Source organism: Neodiprion fabricii, chromosome 1 (assembly GCF_021155785.1).
Source record: "Neodiprion fabricii isolate iyNeoFabr1 chromosome 1, iyNeoFabr1.1, whole genome shotgun sequence".
NCBI lineage: Eukaryota > Metazoa > Arthropoda > Insecta > Hymenoptera > Diprionidae > Neodiprion > Neodiprion fabricii.
In genome coordinates, this window is record NC_060239.1 from 9,408,293 (window position 1) to 9,425,949 (window position 17,657).

Genomic DNA, 17,657 nt, shown 5'->3' on the forward strand with positions numbered 1-17,657 from the left:
TTCCATGTTTACATTATAATACAAATAAACATAACCACTCTTGCGGCGGAGCAATCTGTTTCGATGTTTTTAAACATTACCCAGGCTGACGTCCGCTCGGTAAGGAAAACAACTTCTATTTGTTCAACAATTTGCTGCTCACGCTTTACGGGCGTTTCCGACACAACGGATCCAAGAAACCGTTGAAAGCCATGAATTTTTTTTATCGTCGTGAGTGATTCATGGTATTTTACCTTTTGAAAAATCTTTATGTCTCAACACGATGTTCGAGTTTGTAATATTATTGTTTTCCAAATTCAGGGTTATACTGAAAGACTGCGGCAAGTTGCAAATCAGTGTGCAATTTGCGAAATAACGATATCATTTATTAAAATCGTCAATCAGGTTGAGGCTACGGTCTTCAATTTCATGTGTCGAAAATATTTCAAATAATTTTAGATGTCGGAAACTGAATTATGCTCTTCAAAATATTTGACACGAAGGGTTTGTCGTTAGGGTTTTTACTAGACTTCATTGCCAAGTAAGATCATTCCCAATTTCATCAGCGCCTGTTTATCATTGAGCACGTAACGTCGTACTTTTAACGTTAAAATAATATCGAAGAAGTTTTTTCGAGGGTACACATTAATTGCTAACTGAGTAAATTATGATTTTAAACAAAATTATACGTAATTTTTGAACATGAATAGTTGATTGACAAAATAACTGTGCAATTAAATCAAGGCTTATTTTATTCTATATATTACAGAAGAGACACGAAAGAGATTCGTATCTGGAAGTACGTCTTTCAGGACGTTCGTAAAACGTTCAAATTAATACTACGTTTCTGCGCTGAGAAAAATTTCATTTGTTACAGTAACTAAAAAAATTCAGTAAAACATGTATCGTTAAAAAAATGTTTGAATATTGTTGGAATTACGAAAAACGAGGTACGCCTAAACATTTTGCGCTATTGCCGATCCTTTTTTGGTAACTGCAACGCAAAATCAGTTTCTTCGGTTTACTCTACTTGTTTAGTTAAACAAGGCTTTAACGTCAATTTATTGTCGCACAAGCGTTAAATTTTCGCAACAGTTACAAGAAAATATAGTAACAGTGATCGTGATGAGAAAGAATAGCAACGGATGCTAGACTTTCTGGTAACAGCTAGAAAACTAATTTTCATTTTGTACCAAGAACCATATTTTCCGATTGTGGTAAAAAATGAAAATAGTTAAGGACTGAGCGGTAACCGGAACTAAAAATTTCTCTCAATGTTCCAATATAGAATTCCGAACGAATCGTGAAGTGAGATATGTAGGCTGTGATATGAACATCATTCGAATAAGCTATGAAAATATTCAAAGGTGAAACGACCAATAGGTTAGTATCATATTTCTTGCTGTTTGAAAGGCCACCTTGCGAGTGAAAATCCGTGTATTCAAGTGACAGGTACTATTGGACGAAATGGAAAATCTCACCCTCGGAATACGATATTTATCCTGCGTCAGTGCCATCCGTCATTTCCAACTTCGTACTCCATTAATTTTGGAAAGTGGTGCGCAACAACCGTTCCACACTTTCGCAGAGCGAGATGGTATGCAAGGGATTCATTGAGGCAGATGTGTTTGCGCGGGTAGAGCTACACGCGTATATTATCGGCTCCGTCTGTCGGATAGATGAACTACTTACTTAGGCGCGGAGCACCATTGGCCTTCCTCCGAAACACGAAACAATTAATTATTGCTCGGGGTAGTTCGGGCGAAACTTTGGAGCAAAGTTCAAGCGCGGCAGCTGCGGCGGCCACCCGGCGAGAAAAAAGTAAAACAAGAACTAGAGCGAAAAGAAAATAAGATAAACAACTAATACGCAACAACTGTAATATCCGGTCGCACAAACTAACGCTGAGACCGTCAAATTTCCACGCAACGGACGATTCCGTTCTCACGTAACCCGTCGATAGCAGAATAGTAACTGATTAACGCAAGACCGAAAGTTCTACTTTGTTCTACGCAATATTGACCATAAATATGTGATTGTCCGATATTGGTGAGTTCCGATAGAGTAATATTGGGGTGAACATAATGCAAGGTGTTCGTTTAATAGTTCTCTAATACCCTTTCTATTTTTGATGGAAAACTACCGTACTCGTTCCATAATTACATCTCGGATTTGTTTTAAATTGCTTTTCTCGCGCATTTTGTCCTGTACCGGAAAGTGAGATTGTCATGGGACGCGTGAGCATTTTGCGCCTGTTCCGGACGAATTTTCAGCGGGCGAAATTTCATTTCCGTAATCTGGCTTCCCGGCGTTTGTGATCTGACAATGAGAAAACCACCGCGAACCTCCGTCAAGGCTTGCGGTCCTCAGTCAAAATTGTAGGAATTCCCGGTTCAGATTATACAGTTATTTAAATTTCGAGCGAACCTTGCACAACGAATTCTTTTTGAGCGGTTTCGCAGCATATTTTGAAATCTACTGTGAATATTCCACTCGGAATCCTGAGTGTTAAAATTTCTCAAAAATTTCAATAAATAAAACGAGTACGGAATTTTTCATTCGTGGTTCAGACAAATTTCGCACACTGGACAGCATTGCAAATAGCGAGTATAAGAACGTGATTACAGCAGTAGGTCGACGTGTTCAAAACGCATTCGTAAGTAATCATTTTGAATTATTGGCAAGAGAACGTACGGAGGAATACGAAACTCGTTCAACACTTTACGATATTACATAAAATTGTGAACAGAATAAGTCATTCTGCCACTAGTCACAAAAATTGTACATAGGTTTTCAGAAGGGACTTGAAATTTAAGGTATACTGGATCCGCCATATTGGTTCCGCCATCACGAATTTTGGTAGTTTGATTTCTGATTTTTAATCAGCTTCCCTAAAAACCATTGCATAGAGTTATTTGAACGGATTTGTTTAAATTAAAAATTTTCTTGCCCCATATTGAACCCGCCGTCTTGAATTTTTGAAATCTGATTTTATATTCATAATCAGCGATCCCAAAAAGCACAGTTTACTATCTTATTATCAAAGTTGACTCAGTACAATAATCTCTGACTCAAACGACTCTACAGCCAGGATCAAAAAAAAAAAAAAAACACAAAAGGTTTCCAAACTTCATTTTGATTTAAGTTTCGTATCTGTTATAAGAAACAGGCACCAAAATGTCGGTCCATTTTCAAAGGACACCGTAGAAAAGTGAATTTTTCGCAACCTGTTGCAAAATTGTGATGGGTACTCACTACTCAGACGAATAGAATGATATTAAAGTAGTGATTGTACATGAATGACTTTATTCTGACTATTGAGAAATTGCACTTTCTCTGGCTATATCAAGGTCCTGTCAGAAATTGTCGATTTGATTTTTTCAAGCAAAAGCTTTACGCTGATAACCCGCGTCTATATGTTCGTAGCACTGCCTCGTTTGACAGATTATACATATTTTCAACACACATTTCGAGAACACAGATGTGTACACGACTCACCACGTTTCGCTTATCGTCACAAGATTGACGAATAAAACCACAAGAAAAAGAAACGTAGTCACGGTCTGTGATTTTTTGAATTGTATCGATTCCGGTAGGCTATTATAAGCTGGCTTGTTGATGGAATCGAGGTCGTGAACAAATTATTATTAATTCGTGGTACGTTCGCTCGGATTTTCACTACTCAAACGACGCTCCGCTACACACATGTTTGCGTAGTGCCAAGCATACGCCGAAATGGAGAAGAACCTTCCCGACTATCTACCGTAGCCAGGAGACGGCAACGCTCAACTCGCTTCTAATTACCATACTAATTAATTGGTAACTGCGAAATTACAGAGCCTCGAGTCGTGCCTCGTGCCTGCAGACACGACAAGCTGCGAAAACAGAGCATCGTCCAATGTAAGGTAACAATAATGACAAGTCCCAGGAGCTGCATGAATTAATTGTTGCTTAAATGTTTAATCGTTCAACGTACCTAAGCGGCTTTGAACGTCGCAGCGGACCGAACAACTTGTTTCTTTGATCGTTTGACATTTTATTTCACTTCACCCCTTCTAGGTAAATCTTGAGACGATCGAATGCCAAATGCACTTGCGTTTCGGAGATGCAATTCTTCTTCTAACTTCGTACATCGTACCTGTGAATACAAAAAAGTCTAGCGCTTTAAAAAATTTGCAATACACGTTTAGCCGTAAGTTGCTTCACTGATAGTAAGCTCTTGTTACGAACGAGCCTGTCATTTCGACATGAAACGGCCACGGGCGACAGAACGATCGTACTGCCGCATCGGCAGATTCTTGCCTTGCGGGTCGGATTGCAAACATTTGGCAGATGAGTCGGAAAGTGGTTGAAACCAGCTACCGGGTTCAATAATACTATACCAATGGTGAAAAAACACGGTTGTCTAATGGCCACTCTCCCAAAATCAAGTGACACTTTGGGAGGCTGGCTTTGCCGATCTGAGAGGAAAGCCTAAGCCGCGGGAATAAATTAGTCCACGTCGAGGAGGCGGTTGAGGAAAGTTCTGACTAAGGTCCCTGCACTTTGGTTCGTTCGCATCTTGCCACTGAAGCGTACGAGGATTCGACAGTCCACTGACTGGAGACAGAAGCATTTAAACGGCTTTAAATTGCATGCTAGCCTTCTTGGTGGCAAGCCAGTAAAAAGCGACGACCAAGTTTCAGATCACCTACCGATTCCCCGATCCAAACTCCTTGAACCACCTAACATTTGCCTAACGTTATTATTTTCCAGAATTTTCTTATCTTTCAATTACTTGTCATGTCTTATAATCTGTCATTCGTCTTATCTGGGTATTGAGTACCATGTTTCAATCATCATCTTTGTCATGTATTACATCGACATGTTTTGTAGTACATCATTCGTTGAAACTCGACTATGGGTCAGTAGCCTCGTCCATACTATACCCTATCTAACCAGAGAATTGACTTATTGACGATGCGCAAAGTGAGTTCGTTCTTTCGTTGGGTTGGGTATAGTAGATAAAGCTATGATTACAGCTAACGGAAGTGAAGCTCACAGGTGTGCTTTGGCACTTTAACTAAGCGAAAAACCCAAACCAGGTGTTCATTAGCCGCTTCGGAAGTGTCTGTCAAAATCGTGAACCAGACGATGTCAGGAGATGAGGGTCCACGCGTAACACTTTCCGCACTCAAGATCGATAAAAACTTTGTTTCCAGCATCTGGAAAGTTAGATTTTTATAATCGTGGTGAGTGTGGGTAAATTGCCCCATTTCTGAACAGTGCGGTAAAACAACGTTGGCGCATTCGCACAATTTAAATACTATATTTTACACACTAGGGCTTTTTTTCAACTCAATTTTACGCACTGTACCATCGAACGTAAGTTACCTAACTTCGACTTTACGCGCCGATAGCGGCACTTTCCTTTCTTTTCAAATTAAACTTTTCGTTATAGGTATGAGAAAAATTGCGTATGTCGTACGTGCAGATGGGTGAAATCTGACTCGTGCGATTATAGCACTCGCCGCAAAGCTCATGCTGCAAACTTCACACTCATCGGGAATCACCTACTTGCCGCATTTGTACCATTTTTCACGACTCTTTCACCAGAATCATATTTTTGATCAACTAGCTTTTCCGAATTTTTGCTTCAACCTTGTTTCCTCTGATCTCCCGGTACTACAAAATACCTATTTTTTGGAATTTATCCATTTAGAAAAAAAAGAAATACATCCCCGATTGCGTTGGTCTTAAAAATGTGAAATAATTCACATGAAACCTAAACAACTACTGCGACGTGGCAAAAAATGTGCCATAATTTTCCTCTACTCAATTATCATGGCGACATATTCGCTGTATACTGGATTGACAATTCTTTCCGCGTCGCTGTCGCGAAGGTCACTGGATATGAAAGCGTTTCCCTTGGCTCGATCGTCATTATCTTTAGAAGCACGTCTGGGTGTAGTCGAGGTGAAAGATTGAACGAGGGACGTTTTTAAACAGAAATTCGTACGGAGGAGGACAATAGGACATCGACGCCGGCGACGAGGGTGTGACCGTGTGTGTCGATATATATTCCAGACGTAATAGACGCGATAAACACCGAATTTTTATGACCCTTCACGTTCCGAACACTCGAAGAATTTTATTTGAAGTGTGCACCGAAGTGATCTGAATAAAGTCACGTTAACCGATACATCAATGGCTCGATTTTCCGGATAGCAGTTTTTTAATTCGTGTTAGAATAATCCTTGTACCCTTAGAACGTTCGAAGATGATAAAATATTACTTTTCTTGGCGAATGTAAATTTCCTCACTATTTATGTTCTTTACAGGCAGAGCTGGTCTTTTTTCAAAGTCGCTTAAAGAAACTTGGGAATACGTCGAGTTACTCAAAATTAACGAGGGATCCATTGAAGTATTTTTACTTACGATCAATTTTGATGAGGGAGATGACGTTCGCATAGAAGACGCCAGGTAGTTAACAAATGCTTAGATTTATTGTATACTATATTATACACGTAGACACTACACAGCCGCCAAGGCATACAATGGTACCTTTTCAAAAATACACTATTATCGTTATACATTACACATGCAAAGCCTATAAATAAACTTTAATATACATTGTAAATCACGCTCGATACATTTTTTTTCTGTGACTTTTCAGAATTATAGTTTAAAAAAAAAAAATAATAATAATAAAATGACAACTTTAATTTCGTTAAAGCTATCAGTAAACTTTATACCTGTAATATTAGTCATATTTGAGATTTTGTTTTGGAATGTCATTATTATAGCTTGGTTAAAGATTAATTTAGATTCTTTTTTCATAATGATATAAAAATTTGGCGTTTCCATACGCAACGTCCAAAAATTTCATATAATTTCAAGATCTTACGAATTAAGTAAATTTCACAAGTTTTATATTTGTCATACGACTTTGACCTCACCAGTTGTCGGAAAATACCCGTTTGCGATTTAATTTTTTTTTTTTTATTAAACTTTGTTCGTACATAATGATTTGTATTTACTATAATAATGATAATACTTATAGAAATAATGATATCTTTCTAAAGCCATACCAGCCACGAACGAGGTTCGACTATAACTTTAACTAAGATCGATGTGAGGAACTGCTCCGAACTATCTTAAGTAAATGAAAATATGCACACAACTTGAGTGTCCAATAACTCACCTTCCAAGGTTTTCCATGTCGAAAATCATATGAACTCCCAGATAGCTTTCGGTTAGCCATGTTTCCTCGTTATATCGAAATAAGAAGTAAACTCGATAGGAAATTCTACTTTTACATGGGAAAAAAAAAAAACCACCTATCCTGATTTGTCACGATGAACGAATTCGAAGGTGTTACCCTGGAATATTTTTTGTACCATCTATACGGAACTTTCGATTTTCGACGCATGTTTAGCGTGCGGAAAGTGTTCCATTTCTGAACCGTGTGGCAATATACTATTTCGTAACACCTGTATGGAAAGGTCGAATTCTCGCGCCAAAGAGGGTACGCGAAGCGGCCGATTCCCCAACAGTTCCAAGACTGTTAGGTAATGTTCATTACGACACAGTTTTCAGAGCTAAACTAGCGCCATCGGTCGTGAAGAATCGTGACCACGATCGCGTCCGCTGTGTTGCAACAACGTGCCGACGTTCAGGTTAGGTTAGTACCGTTTTACCACGTTTTCAATTTTCTTCAGTCGAACTTCCCACTACAGGTTTTACAAAAATTAGTATACTACACACGTGCGCGTCTATATGAACCTCGCCCTAGTTTTTTGTCACCCTTGCATGCATCGCTTGACCGACAAGTTACACTCGTACAAGAATCACGTACTTCGCGCACTTGTATCGTAATATACTATTCCTGTACTGTCAACCGTGCGCATTTTGCAATCAAAGTTCTTATTTTTAAATATCAAGTGAAACCCTCTTTCCGACATGACAAAAAGTTAATGTGTCAGATCCAATTAATTTGTGTCGCGATACAATGTGATGAAATTATCTGCAGATAATAACGCGGGCACTTCTAATCTAAGAGCATCGATATGCGTCGAGTTAAAATCGATATAGACTCTCCATAAGTTTCCTAAGAATCGGTAAGTTAGAGAGCGTTACCTGACTCCGATGAGATAAGCGTTTGCACGACGCGTATGGTGATGCCCGTGAGGAAAAGGCGGGCCAAACGAGAAAATTGTTGTGCAAGAAATTACGAAGAGTCCGCTGTAGTTGTGCCGTGACACCGTGAAACACGTCATTTTTCAGATTTGTTACAAGATTCAGTAATCCTACTTTTTCCAGGTTCGTGTACCAAATAAGAAACCCGCGAAAGAGAAAAGGAAAAATATCAAAGATCAACGATTAACTGAATTAGGCTAAAGATCTGCCGGGTCATGTTTCCGAGGGTTCATGGAAGCCAGCTCGAACTGTAGACTACGTGGAATCTCGAGGAGAAAGGCGTGGTGATCGAGCCGCAAGAGCTTTTTTATGGCACGCAAAGCTATGTCTCTCAACGAGTACATGGGCAGGGTTATCCTCACAAAGGTCCTCTCGATCCTCGGCGGCAGCTCCTCGCGTCGCATCCCCCTGTACTTGGCGAACCAGGGTTCCGGGTAAAAGACGTCTTTGGCATTTACTCTGAATCTAAAACCACGAGATTCAAAGATTCACCCCTTTTTCACTCTTACTTTACACATACAGGTATAATACACCAATAACCGTGTGTTTGAGAGGAATATACCTAATCTACTGTATGCTGACACAAAAACGATACGGAAAACAGGCGTTTCGTGAAAAAGTAGGAGATTCGAGCGAGATGTGAACAGAATATGATCAGTGGAACTGATGACTGATATGAATCTACCAAGAGTCGAGTGATCAGCAATGAAAGAAGTGAGTTGGAAGCGTGAATGAGGCTCTTCGGAGTCGGTACTTCGAGAAAGAACATCGAACTTCCTGCGGATCGTCTGCCCTTCAGAACCCAATTCGTCATTGCAAATACCGCCAAAAGCAAAGTGTGGTTTCAAAATTCGATGTAGCATGATCGAAAGGTGAAGGAGGCATATGGGCATAGTGATGTTTTTACGTGCTGGAGAGGAATCTCTCACCTGTCTCTCGTCTCTTCGTCGACAAATATCCATGGATGTGTCTCGAAGGTGTTGACGTCGAGGTGGTCGTTGTAGGACAAGACCTTGTACTGTACCGCCTGACCTTGATAATCGATCCAGTAAACGCCAACATTTCGCGAGGTTGTATTCACAAACCTTACGAAGGAGCTATGAGTGTTGTTGATCGAACGCAGGGAGTGATTTCGGTTGTTTTCGTTCGTGCACATGACGAAGGGTGTCTCTCTCACTCTCTCTCTCCCTATATATATATGTATATATATATATGTATATATATTCGACACTTTTACAGGACCTAACTTTTCACCAATTTGAGCATGAGCTTTATAAAATACGTAACTTTTCCAAGAGCTCTCTCTCTCTCTCTCTCTCTCTCTCTCTTTTTTTTTCTCACGGCTCGCTGAACTATCTTCTTAAAACTCCATACTCGACTACGGCCCGAGCACTGAAATCAAAATTAAACCCATTTCACTTATTTAAACAGTCATTTATTTCTTCATATTCTATTATTCTTCACTACAAGCACCATTCATACATGTGTTTCTGTTGTCGTCATATCCACTGAACAATCAAAATTGGAACGTAAAGTATGACAAGAGGGGAATCTTTTTATCGTCTTACTTATCCCGTATAAACTTTCTTCGGTGAATGTTTCTAGAGCTTGACTGAATCCATCGACAATATTATTTCATGTTTCTCCAAAGACAATCGGTTCTTAAACAAGCCGCATCGTCATTCGATCGCTTTTTTTTCTATGATTTTCAAAATAGTCTAGCAGCAGGGTAGTTTTGGTGCACAAAAGATTTGGTAGGTCTGATTTTTTGTATATGTTTTGAAATTCGGGGACCTGACGGAAACTGCAAGTTCTTGACCTCGAGAGCACTTTCGAAAATGTACGCCATTCTGGAAAAAAGGCACTATGAACGGTTTTTCTCTCTTCTTTTTAACGATGAGTCCCAAGATAAAAGTAGCTAATATAAATCTTCTATCTATGCAACTTTCCACAATTTTCACACAAAATATTTTCAATCTATGTTATATACCGAGCCGCAGCGCTGCGAAGTTGAATTGAAATTGTGAAAATTCCCAAAATACTCCGTTCTGAAGTGATTTCACATGAGTTATGGTTATTAATTACATATGAAGTGTTATTACACAAGCTGTTGATCATCTAGGCATTGCCAACTCGTTTCGACACCAGCACAAGGCAGAGTTCTTGTCTACTTAAATCCTCATTACAAGAAGATGACGTATGAATAGTTCAGTATTGATTGCAATTTATTCCTGACGCAAACATACACTGAGAGAAGTAATTTTCCTGAGTTAAAAAAATCGCGTCACAGGTCAAATTCAAATCATTTTTTCTTAAGTTTACTAAAAATTTCCTTGACTTGTTACGCCCTCCAGACCTAACGTTCCTTCAACTCTATTCCCACGCTTTTACAGAATTTTTATGAAAGCCCCGAACTTCAACGCATATCCGAAAATCAGAACAACCGGACCTTTTGCACGCCAAGGGCTTTTTTTTCGCATCCTGCTACCGGACTAACAATAAGAGGAACGTTATTTTTTCACACCTCCACAAATCATGACAGAAAATAGAAATAATCTAAAGATCAGTAATTGTCAATGTAATATGTTGAGGAGATGAACTGGAGTGAATAAAGCATACGAAGTGAATTCATTAGCCAATGGATCATCGATGGAATTCTAATCCCTGTTCAGCAGAACCACGGAGCTTGAATGTTGATATCACGAAAACTCTGCAGTTGAAAGCTTTTCAAAACTGTACATTGGAACGGTTGTCTAGTTTTTGCTACAGTTCGACCAATAGCAATTTCTCATTGTCAATAGATTTGTTTTGCAAGCATTTGGGTTATATCGAGAACTGTACTTTGGCCACCGGCGGTATATACGCTTTGGAAAAACAGTCATCGGAGAAAAATGCAAAACGGGATTTTGCACGCAAATATTTCGTTTATGCGAATATACGTGAAAGTGTATTTGATTGAACGATTTCAAAGCTACAATGAATAATGATGCCTCGGGCCGTAGCGATCGGACGATTGGTGGGATAGTGAAGAATATCCATAAGAATATATATCATGCATATATGTATTTATTGCTATACCGCATCCTAAGCGTCGATATGCGGAAACTGGCTTTTCTGGATATGCATCGCGTCGCCGTACGACTTTATACGATTATTGTGCACAGAAATCTGTGTTTCAACGATCTAGTTTTCTTTTTTTCTATTTACAATACCGCAGTTTCCAAACTTGGAAAAAACTTATATTCGTGAAGATTGCAGGGATTCCACGCTCGATAAGACTCACTGAAAATATGCATGAGAGTAAAAATGAAAGCTAACCGAACTCGAGTTTTTGGTCCGTCAACAGGCAGGCTGCTGCACGAATTAGACGAATTGATACCATGAAATATGGATTGTATGAAATAATTATACGAGACTACGAAATTGTGGAGAAAAATTAGGTACGCAATTAATTGTATCGCGAAATAATTGTGAAAATAATCCAGGAAACCAGGGGGAGAATGATTAATTCGGATAATCGGGAAATAATTTCAATATATTTTTTGGAGTGTAACAAATAAACTGAAAGATGCAAATCAAAGTTTAGTTTCTTTGATTTCGTTGGAAAATAATTACGGTTTTACTCCCCGGAGTGAAAAGGGAATACCGACCTATTTGGCAGAAAAAAAATGGATAAACAAATAAACTGAAATGTTGTAAATCGCAGGTCATTTGAAACGAGAGAGTTCACGGTCGCTTAAATTTTCATACACTTCCCTGCATGTAGCTAAAAAATTTGAACGTTTCATTTATAGAAACGGGTCACAAAGTCACTCACTCGGACACGTGGAAAGATCTTGTGCGGGCAGAGCAAAGCTTCACTTTTTCTACTTTTAATTAAAATCTAGCCGGCGCCAGCTGCGTGCGTAGGAATATGTGCCTTGCGTTTGTCAAGCACACGAACCGACGCAGAGTTAAATCTTGTACAACGAGTGTGATGCTGTGAACTTAAAATTCTCACTTACCGCAGGGCTCCGCGAACCCCGGAAGAAGGCCTTCTTGTCGTTAATTCAAAGTTCGACTAACCTGAGCATTGCAATTTAACAGCAAGACGAATTGCTTGATTCCGGAAAAAATCTAGATTTCCGACATTTCATCGAGAGGTATAAAAATTTTAAATAAGCAATATCTGCGACGTGTCTTTACGGTTGATCGGACTTAAAATTTACTTCATCGAGAGCCTCGTATATTTCATTTCCTCAGTGTCACGTTGTCATTTCTCTCGCAACGAGTGCCTGATTGTAAGACGATGGACGAAAAATGAGTTTTTCTTTTTTTTTTTGTAATTGGTATATAATTTATTTAAGGCACGTAGCTCATGATCGCGTGGATCGAAACGGGCTGAGAATAAATACTGTAATTTGTCGTGATCATCCGCAGAGACGAATACGAAAGTTGAATCGAATCAAGAACCGCAGATTGGAGAGCTGAAGAGAAAGGAGTTACGGCCGAGAGACAACTAGAGGTTAGTAGAAATTAGAAGAAATTAGCGATTTTCCTCGGTGAAGTGAAAAGCGGAGTGTGATCGAAGTAAGGGAGGTCACGAGGTGCATAAAATCTTATAGATAAGAAGCCGGAAGATAGTCTCTGAAATCGGTTTACTCCCGGTTAATACGAATCGAGGCCATCTTACCACCCTCGTATACTTCTCTTTGTTTCATGGAGTGAGAGGAGAATGAGAATTAATGAGGTGTTAACGAATGTTATTACTATTTTATCAGCGTCGTTTATTTCCCTCCCTTTCAACCTCGAATACCACACTCCCATATATTTTCCTCCGTTGCGTTCTTATTTTCTCGCGGCTTTTGCACGCTCCGCTGAAGTTGTATTTTTCAGTTCTCAACCACCGCGTATCCCATATATTACATTGCCTGGAAAAAAAAAAAAAAATTTTAACTCGCTATATCCCACGTGACAATCACCCAGCAGCACCAGCGGTAAATTTTTACTCCTGCACTGAGACCACGTCGAGGCAATTTGTTCCGACAGCTATATGAATCTGATCTAATTAAAGTTGATTCCAAATCACACGCCTCAATCCGCAGGAATGTAAAGCGATTTAAAATTTTTCTTTTTTTCATTCGTTTTCCAATTTTTTTTATTGTATCTTATTTTTTTTTTTGTTTTTTCTCGTTTACACTTACATTAGCTCTCATCCGATGAGTTTTAATTAAGAATTATAATCCATGGAAAAATAATTACCGGCTAATACGCGGAGTAATTCGGTAGGTACCTACACGTGCAATGAACCTAAATTAGATGTTCTAATCAATTGTAATACTTTTGTTTTTCATTATCTACAACTTATTCTGCGATTTTTTTATATTTACCCACTGCACGCGATTATTATAAATTAGTACTGTAGAGAGGGGCGTTGTTTGAGGGTGGCAAGAGGAATTCATTTTCTAAGCACGCACGAAGTTAACTGGAGACGTGCTTGCGTTGTATTTTTGAACGACGTAACTTTCCAAAAGGTTTAACGGAAGATTAAAACGAAACTATAATCACTTACAATTAGAATAGCGCAGATATTGAAAGTTGAATCAGTTTTTGCGAAGTATGCGATTGAAATTTTCAATGCAATATCTCGGGACAGTGGTAAAACATAAAAAAACGAACTTTTGAGGAGATCAATCAGACGCGTGAACTGCGTTAATCCATTGAACCCTACTTCGAAATGTACCTCATAATTCACGAAACAACAAAAGCCCAAAAATCGAGATGGACTCGACTATATAATAAAACTGCGGTGCACACAAAAATATCGGCGAAAGAATTTCGAGGCAGGCAGAACTAATTCTTCAACGAGGCTTTTTAAAATTGTGTCACAGGATTTGAAATGCTAACGCACATCATAGCATTGCGCATCCGTAGCATCATCAAAGATTCCACTAACCCGGTCACCTTCCATTATACATAGACGATAATCTCGGCCAACTGGACAAAAATGAATATTATGAAATCGTAAGTAATCGAGAAATATATCAGCATTCAGCATCTATATAATAATCATATTACTCGCGAAAGTTCATGGAAGTGTGTCATATTTCTCTTGAAGTAAAAAAATATGCCTACTTGATGACGTTGAAACACGATCATAATGGAAAATTTCTTTGAGAAATTTTCTGACTGTCGTGTTTTGCTGGGAATAAGAATTGGAAAGAACTCCGGCGACTGTTCTGTAAAATACACCGTCCAAATATAGAGAGAAAAAAAAAATACCCTGAATGTGTCACTATGAGTGAAAAGCACCGTTGAATTGGCTTCAAAATTTCAACACACTTTCATATTCGTATTTTTCATTAAATCTTAGATGTAATAAATAAGATTTGAAATTATTACTATCGCACCGTTCGATATCCAATAGTTGCTGCAAAAATCCCGTATAATAAAAATTTCGATTTCGTTATTGCACGATTTTTTATAACATTTTCCACTTACGCCGAGGGAAATGTTTAGTTCCGGTTACCGCTCAGTCCTTAACTATTTTCATTTTTTACCACAATCGAAAAATACAGTTCTAGGTACAAAATGAAAATTAGTTTTTAAGAGAAGAAAGTCAGAAGAAAAAGAAGTAAAAAAAAAAGAAATGAGTGTCGTTTATCCGTCTGGTGACTGAATAGCTCAAGATAGGAGAATCGAAACGCTGACGTGGAATAAATTGACACGAATTTTCCGTGTGATTACCTACCGTTAGAACTTCCCGAACTCGAAAGGTATACTCGATATTTCTTTTCCCCCTCATTTTTTACGGTAATCTTAAAAATCGATGACCTCCGTCATTTTACCACTTATACCTCAGACACTCTCTCTCCCTCTCTCTCAGTTCTTCTCGACATTTCTGTCCTTTTCTCGTGCCGCATTCAACCCCGAAATTTATATACGCATTTCCATTTTTTTCGTATCATGTTCTCTCGACTTGTTTCTTACTATGAATGTTTCGAAATTACTTGCCAACTATGTAATCTATTTCAATTCCTGAAAATTTTTCATCGTACAACGACACCTTCTTTGAACCGTTGCCCAAAAGGCATCGGAGTTTTTTTCCACCTTCCATGCGAATGAGTGCGAGAATTATATCTAGTATACGGAAAGTCAACGGCGCGCATAATTTTTTCCCTAAATTCAGTTAAATTGTTAATTCTTGATGAATGTTGTATATAAAACAATTCACTTGGAAGTTAAAATAAAATTTTATCACATAGTTTCTTGAAAGAATAAACAATAAAATCCAGAAGTACTACCTAAATTTTGGTAAACATTTTCTATCTCGCTTGAAAAGTGTACGAACTTTGAATTTTAAGGAATGCGATGAAAAACATCAGCTGTTTAAGAAAAAAAAAAAAACAAAACAAAAAACCAGAACGAATGCGAGTATGTTCAGAGTGGAAACGATGATTTACAGTAATATTTATTAATGGTTCAACATTTCGGCTAGCTTGTTTTCGGTCCGAAGCAAAATGCATTTTCGATTCTATATTAATTATGAGACAATGACTAGCGATGCAGCCGAGGCGAGAGACTGGGAGTCATTATCACATAATTCGTATAGAATCGAACTCGTATTTTATTTTGAACGAAAATCAAGTTAGCTGGAAGGTTGAGGCATTAATAAATATTACCGTAGATAAAGTAAGGAGTAAATTCGTGATACGCGGTTTATAACTAGTATAGAAACGATGACCAAAAAATAAACGACTACTTATGATTTCAAGTTTTTAAACCTAATGATGGAAGCCTAGAGAAAATTTCAAAAATATGTGTGTTTCTAGTCTTCCTTTACCGTAATATCAACATGATAATAAAATTCCAAGTATTCGGTAAACTCCCTGGAATCCTCCATTGCATCTCCATTATACGGCAGGTGTAATTTTCGGTTAAATATCGTTACCACGACGTGTACAAAAGCAAGGAACGACGTAATAACTAGGACATGAAAATCGTGTCTACCTGGCGTCTTCGAATGGTCAAAAAGCACTCTCAGTTTTATCGAGTGACGAGGTCTGCATCAGTGAAGCGTGAAAACGTATGGATGGCAAGAAGCGCGGGCCTCGTATGCGTGCAAGTAGCACTTGGGCGAAGGCAACGGCTCAACAAGGAGGTAAAATTATTGTCAAAGGATTTTCGCAAAGGGTTACCGCGGCGCGAATCCTGTGACAAAATTTAACACGAGCCGCCGTTGGACCGTGGCTCTTGGACGACATGCCGTAGCAACGCTGCGTTGCACGTCCCTTGACTCTTCGGTTTTCATGCCACTGCTCCGTCCTCGCATTCATGCATGTTAATTTATACCGAATGCAGGCCCGTTTACCGGGCTGACGGTAACATCTGTTCCCATGTGGTAAACGGTAAGGTGACGCGTCGTAGCTGCACCGTCGAACAGAGCAAAGAGCAAACCTTTAGACGGAACGCGACGTTGCGATTACAGCAACATTCATCACCTTCCGAAACAAAGTCCGAGTTCAATTCTATACGAGTTATGTGACAATTGACTCCGAGTCTCTCACGTTGGCTGTATCACCGCTCATTTTCACATAATTCGCATAGTATCGAACTCGCATTTTTTTATATAGAACCGAAAACTGGGTAGCGCTGAAAAGGGGAGGCATTAACGAACGTTACTGTACGTACAAGGACTTGTGAACTACGGAGTGTTAGAAACATGGTCGTATATGGGTGCAAGTTGCGAAATTCTGGTGGTGAGAGGTGGGCAAGGGATGGACGCTCCACAATTTCACGGACGAATTATTCGTCGGCTTGGACGAAACTGTAGTCGACATAATAATGAGATTTCCACTAAAGATATTATAGAACATTTTGTATTATCACTGAGGTAGTTGGTAATTCAGTATCTGTGGCGACCTCTGCCGAACAATTTATGAATTACTTTTATAGCGTCATTCTCAAATGCTGATACAGCAATGATGCTATGGGTTACAGGTACTAATTTTTCGATCTGTGTTATTCGATCCGTGAATAATATTATTTTAAAAGACGGCACCAAAAGGCGCCACTTGAGATCAAGAATGCCGCAAAAAAAAAAAATAAAAAAACAAATTCATTTTCCATGCTTTTTTCCCGTTGCTGTGTTATCGCTTTGGTCCAAACTTTACGAATGACGAATGGAGGGGAGTATTAAGTGTCCATACCCTGGAGGTGGGTCCCTTACAGTTCACAGATACGCTTCCTCGATCAACCGCTAACCGCGAAGCACTGCGATCTTGACAAAGAGTGGAGTAACACGGTGGAGTAAAACGTTCTACTCCATTGGCTCCTACCCACGATCACTGTCTTCCTAGTGATCCTCTAGGGAGTGATAAGAAAATCAGCCGCCATGTTGACCTAAAGCGAAAACGTAGAACACCGTTGATGCGAGAAAAGATAGACAAACAAAAACTAGTCTCCGATTTTCCTTTTCCTGTATTCTTCTATTCATGTACCGTTTTCTCTCCCTCTCGCGC

The 17,657-nt window shown here is 39.0% G+C and overlaps 1 protein-coding gene across 3 annotated transcripts in view; it reads right to left on the bottom strand.

The window, feature by feature from the left end:
* LOC124188186 (prolyl 4-hydroxylase subunit alpha-1) overlaps positions 1-17,657 on the bottom strand; it is a 138,957-nt gene that overhangs the window by 103,059 nt on the left and 18,241 nt on the right. For 2 of the 3 annotated variants that reach the window (XM_046580745.1, XM_046580744.1), the window contains exon 2: positions 9,087-9,549. The exons of the other annotated variant lie outside the window; for it this stretch is intronic. In XM_046580745.1, coding sequence (XP_046436701.1) covers positions 9,087-9,313 — 227 coding nt within the window. In that variant the 5' untranslated portion in view covers positions 9,314-9,549. The remainder of the gene's footprint in view (positions 1-9,086; positions 9,550-17,657) is intronic. 3 annotated transcript variants of the gene reach the window in all.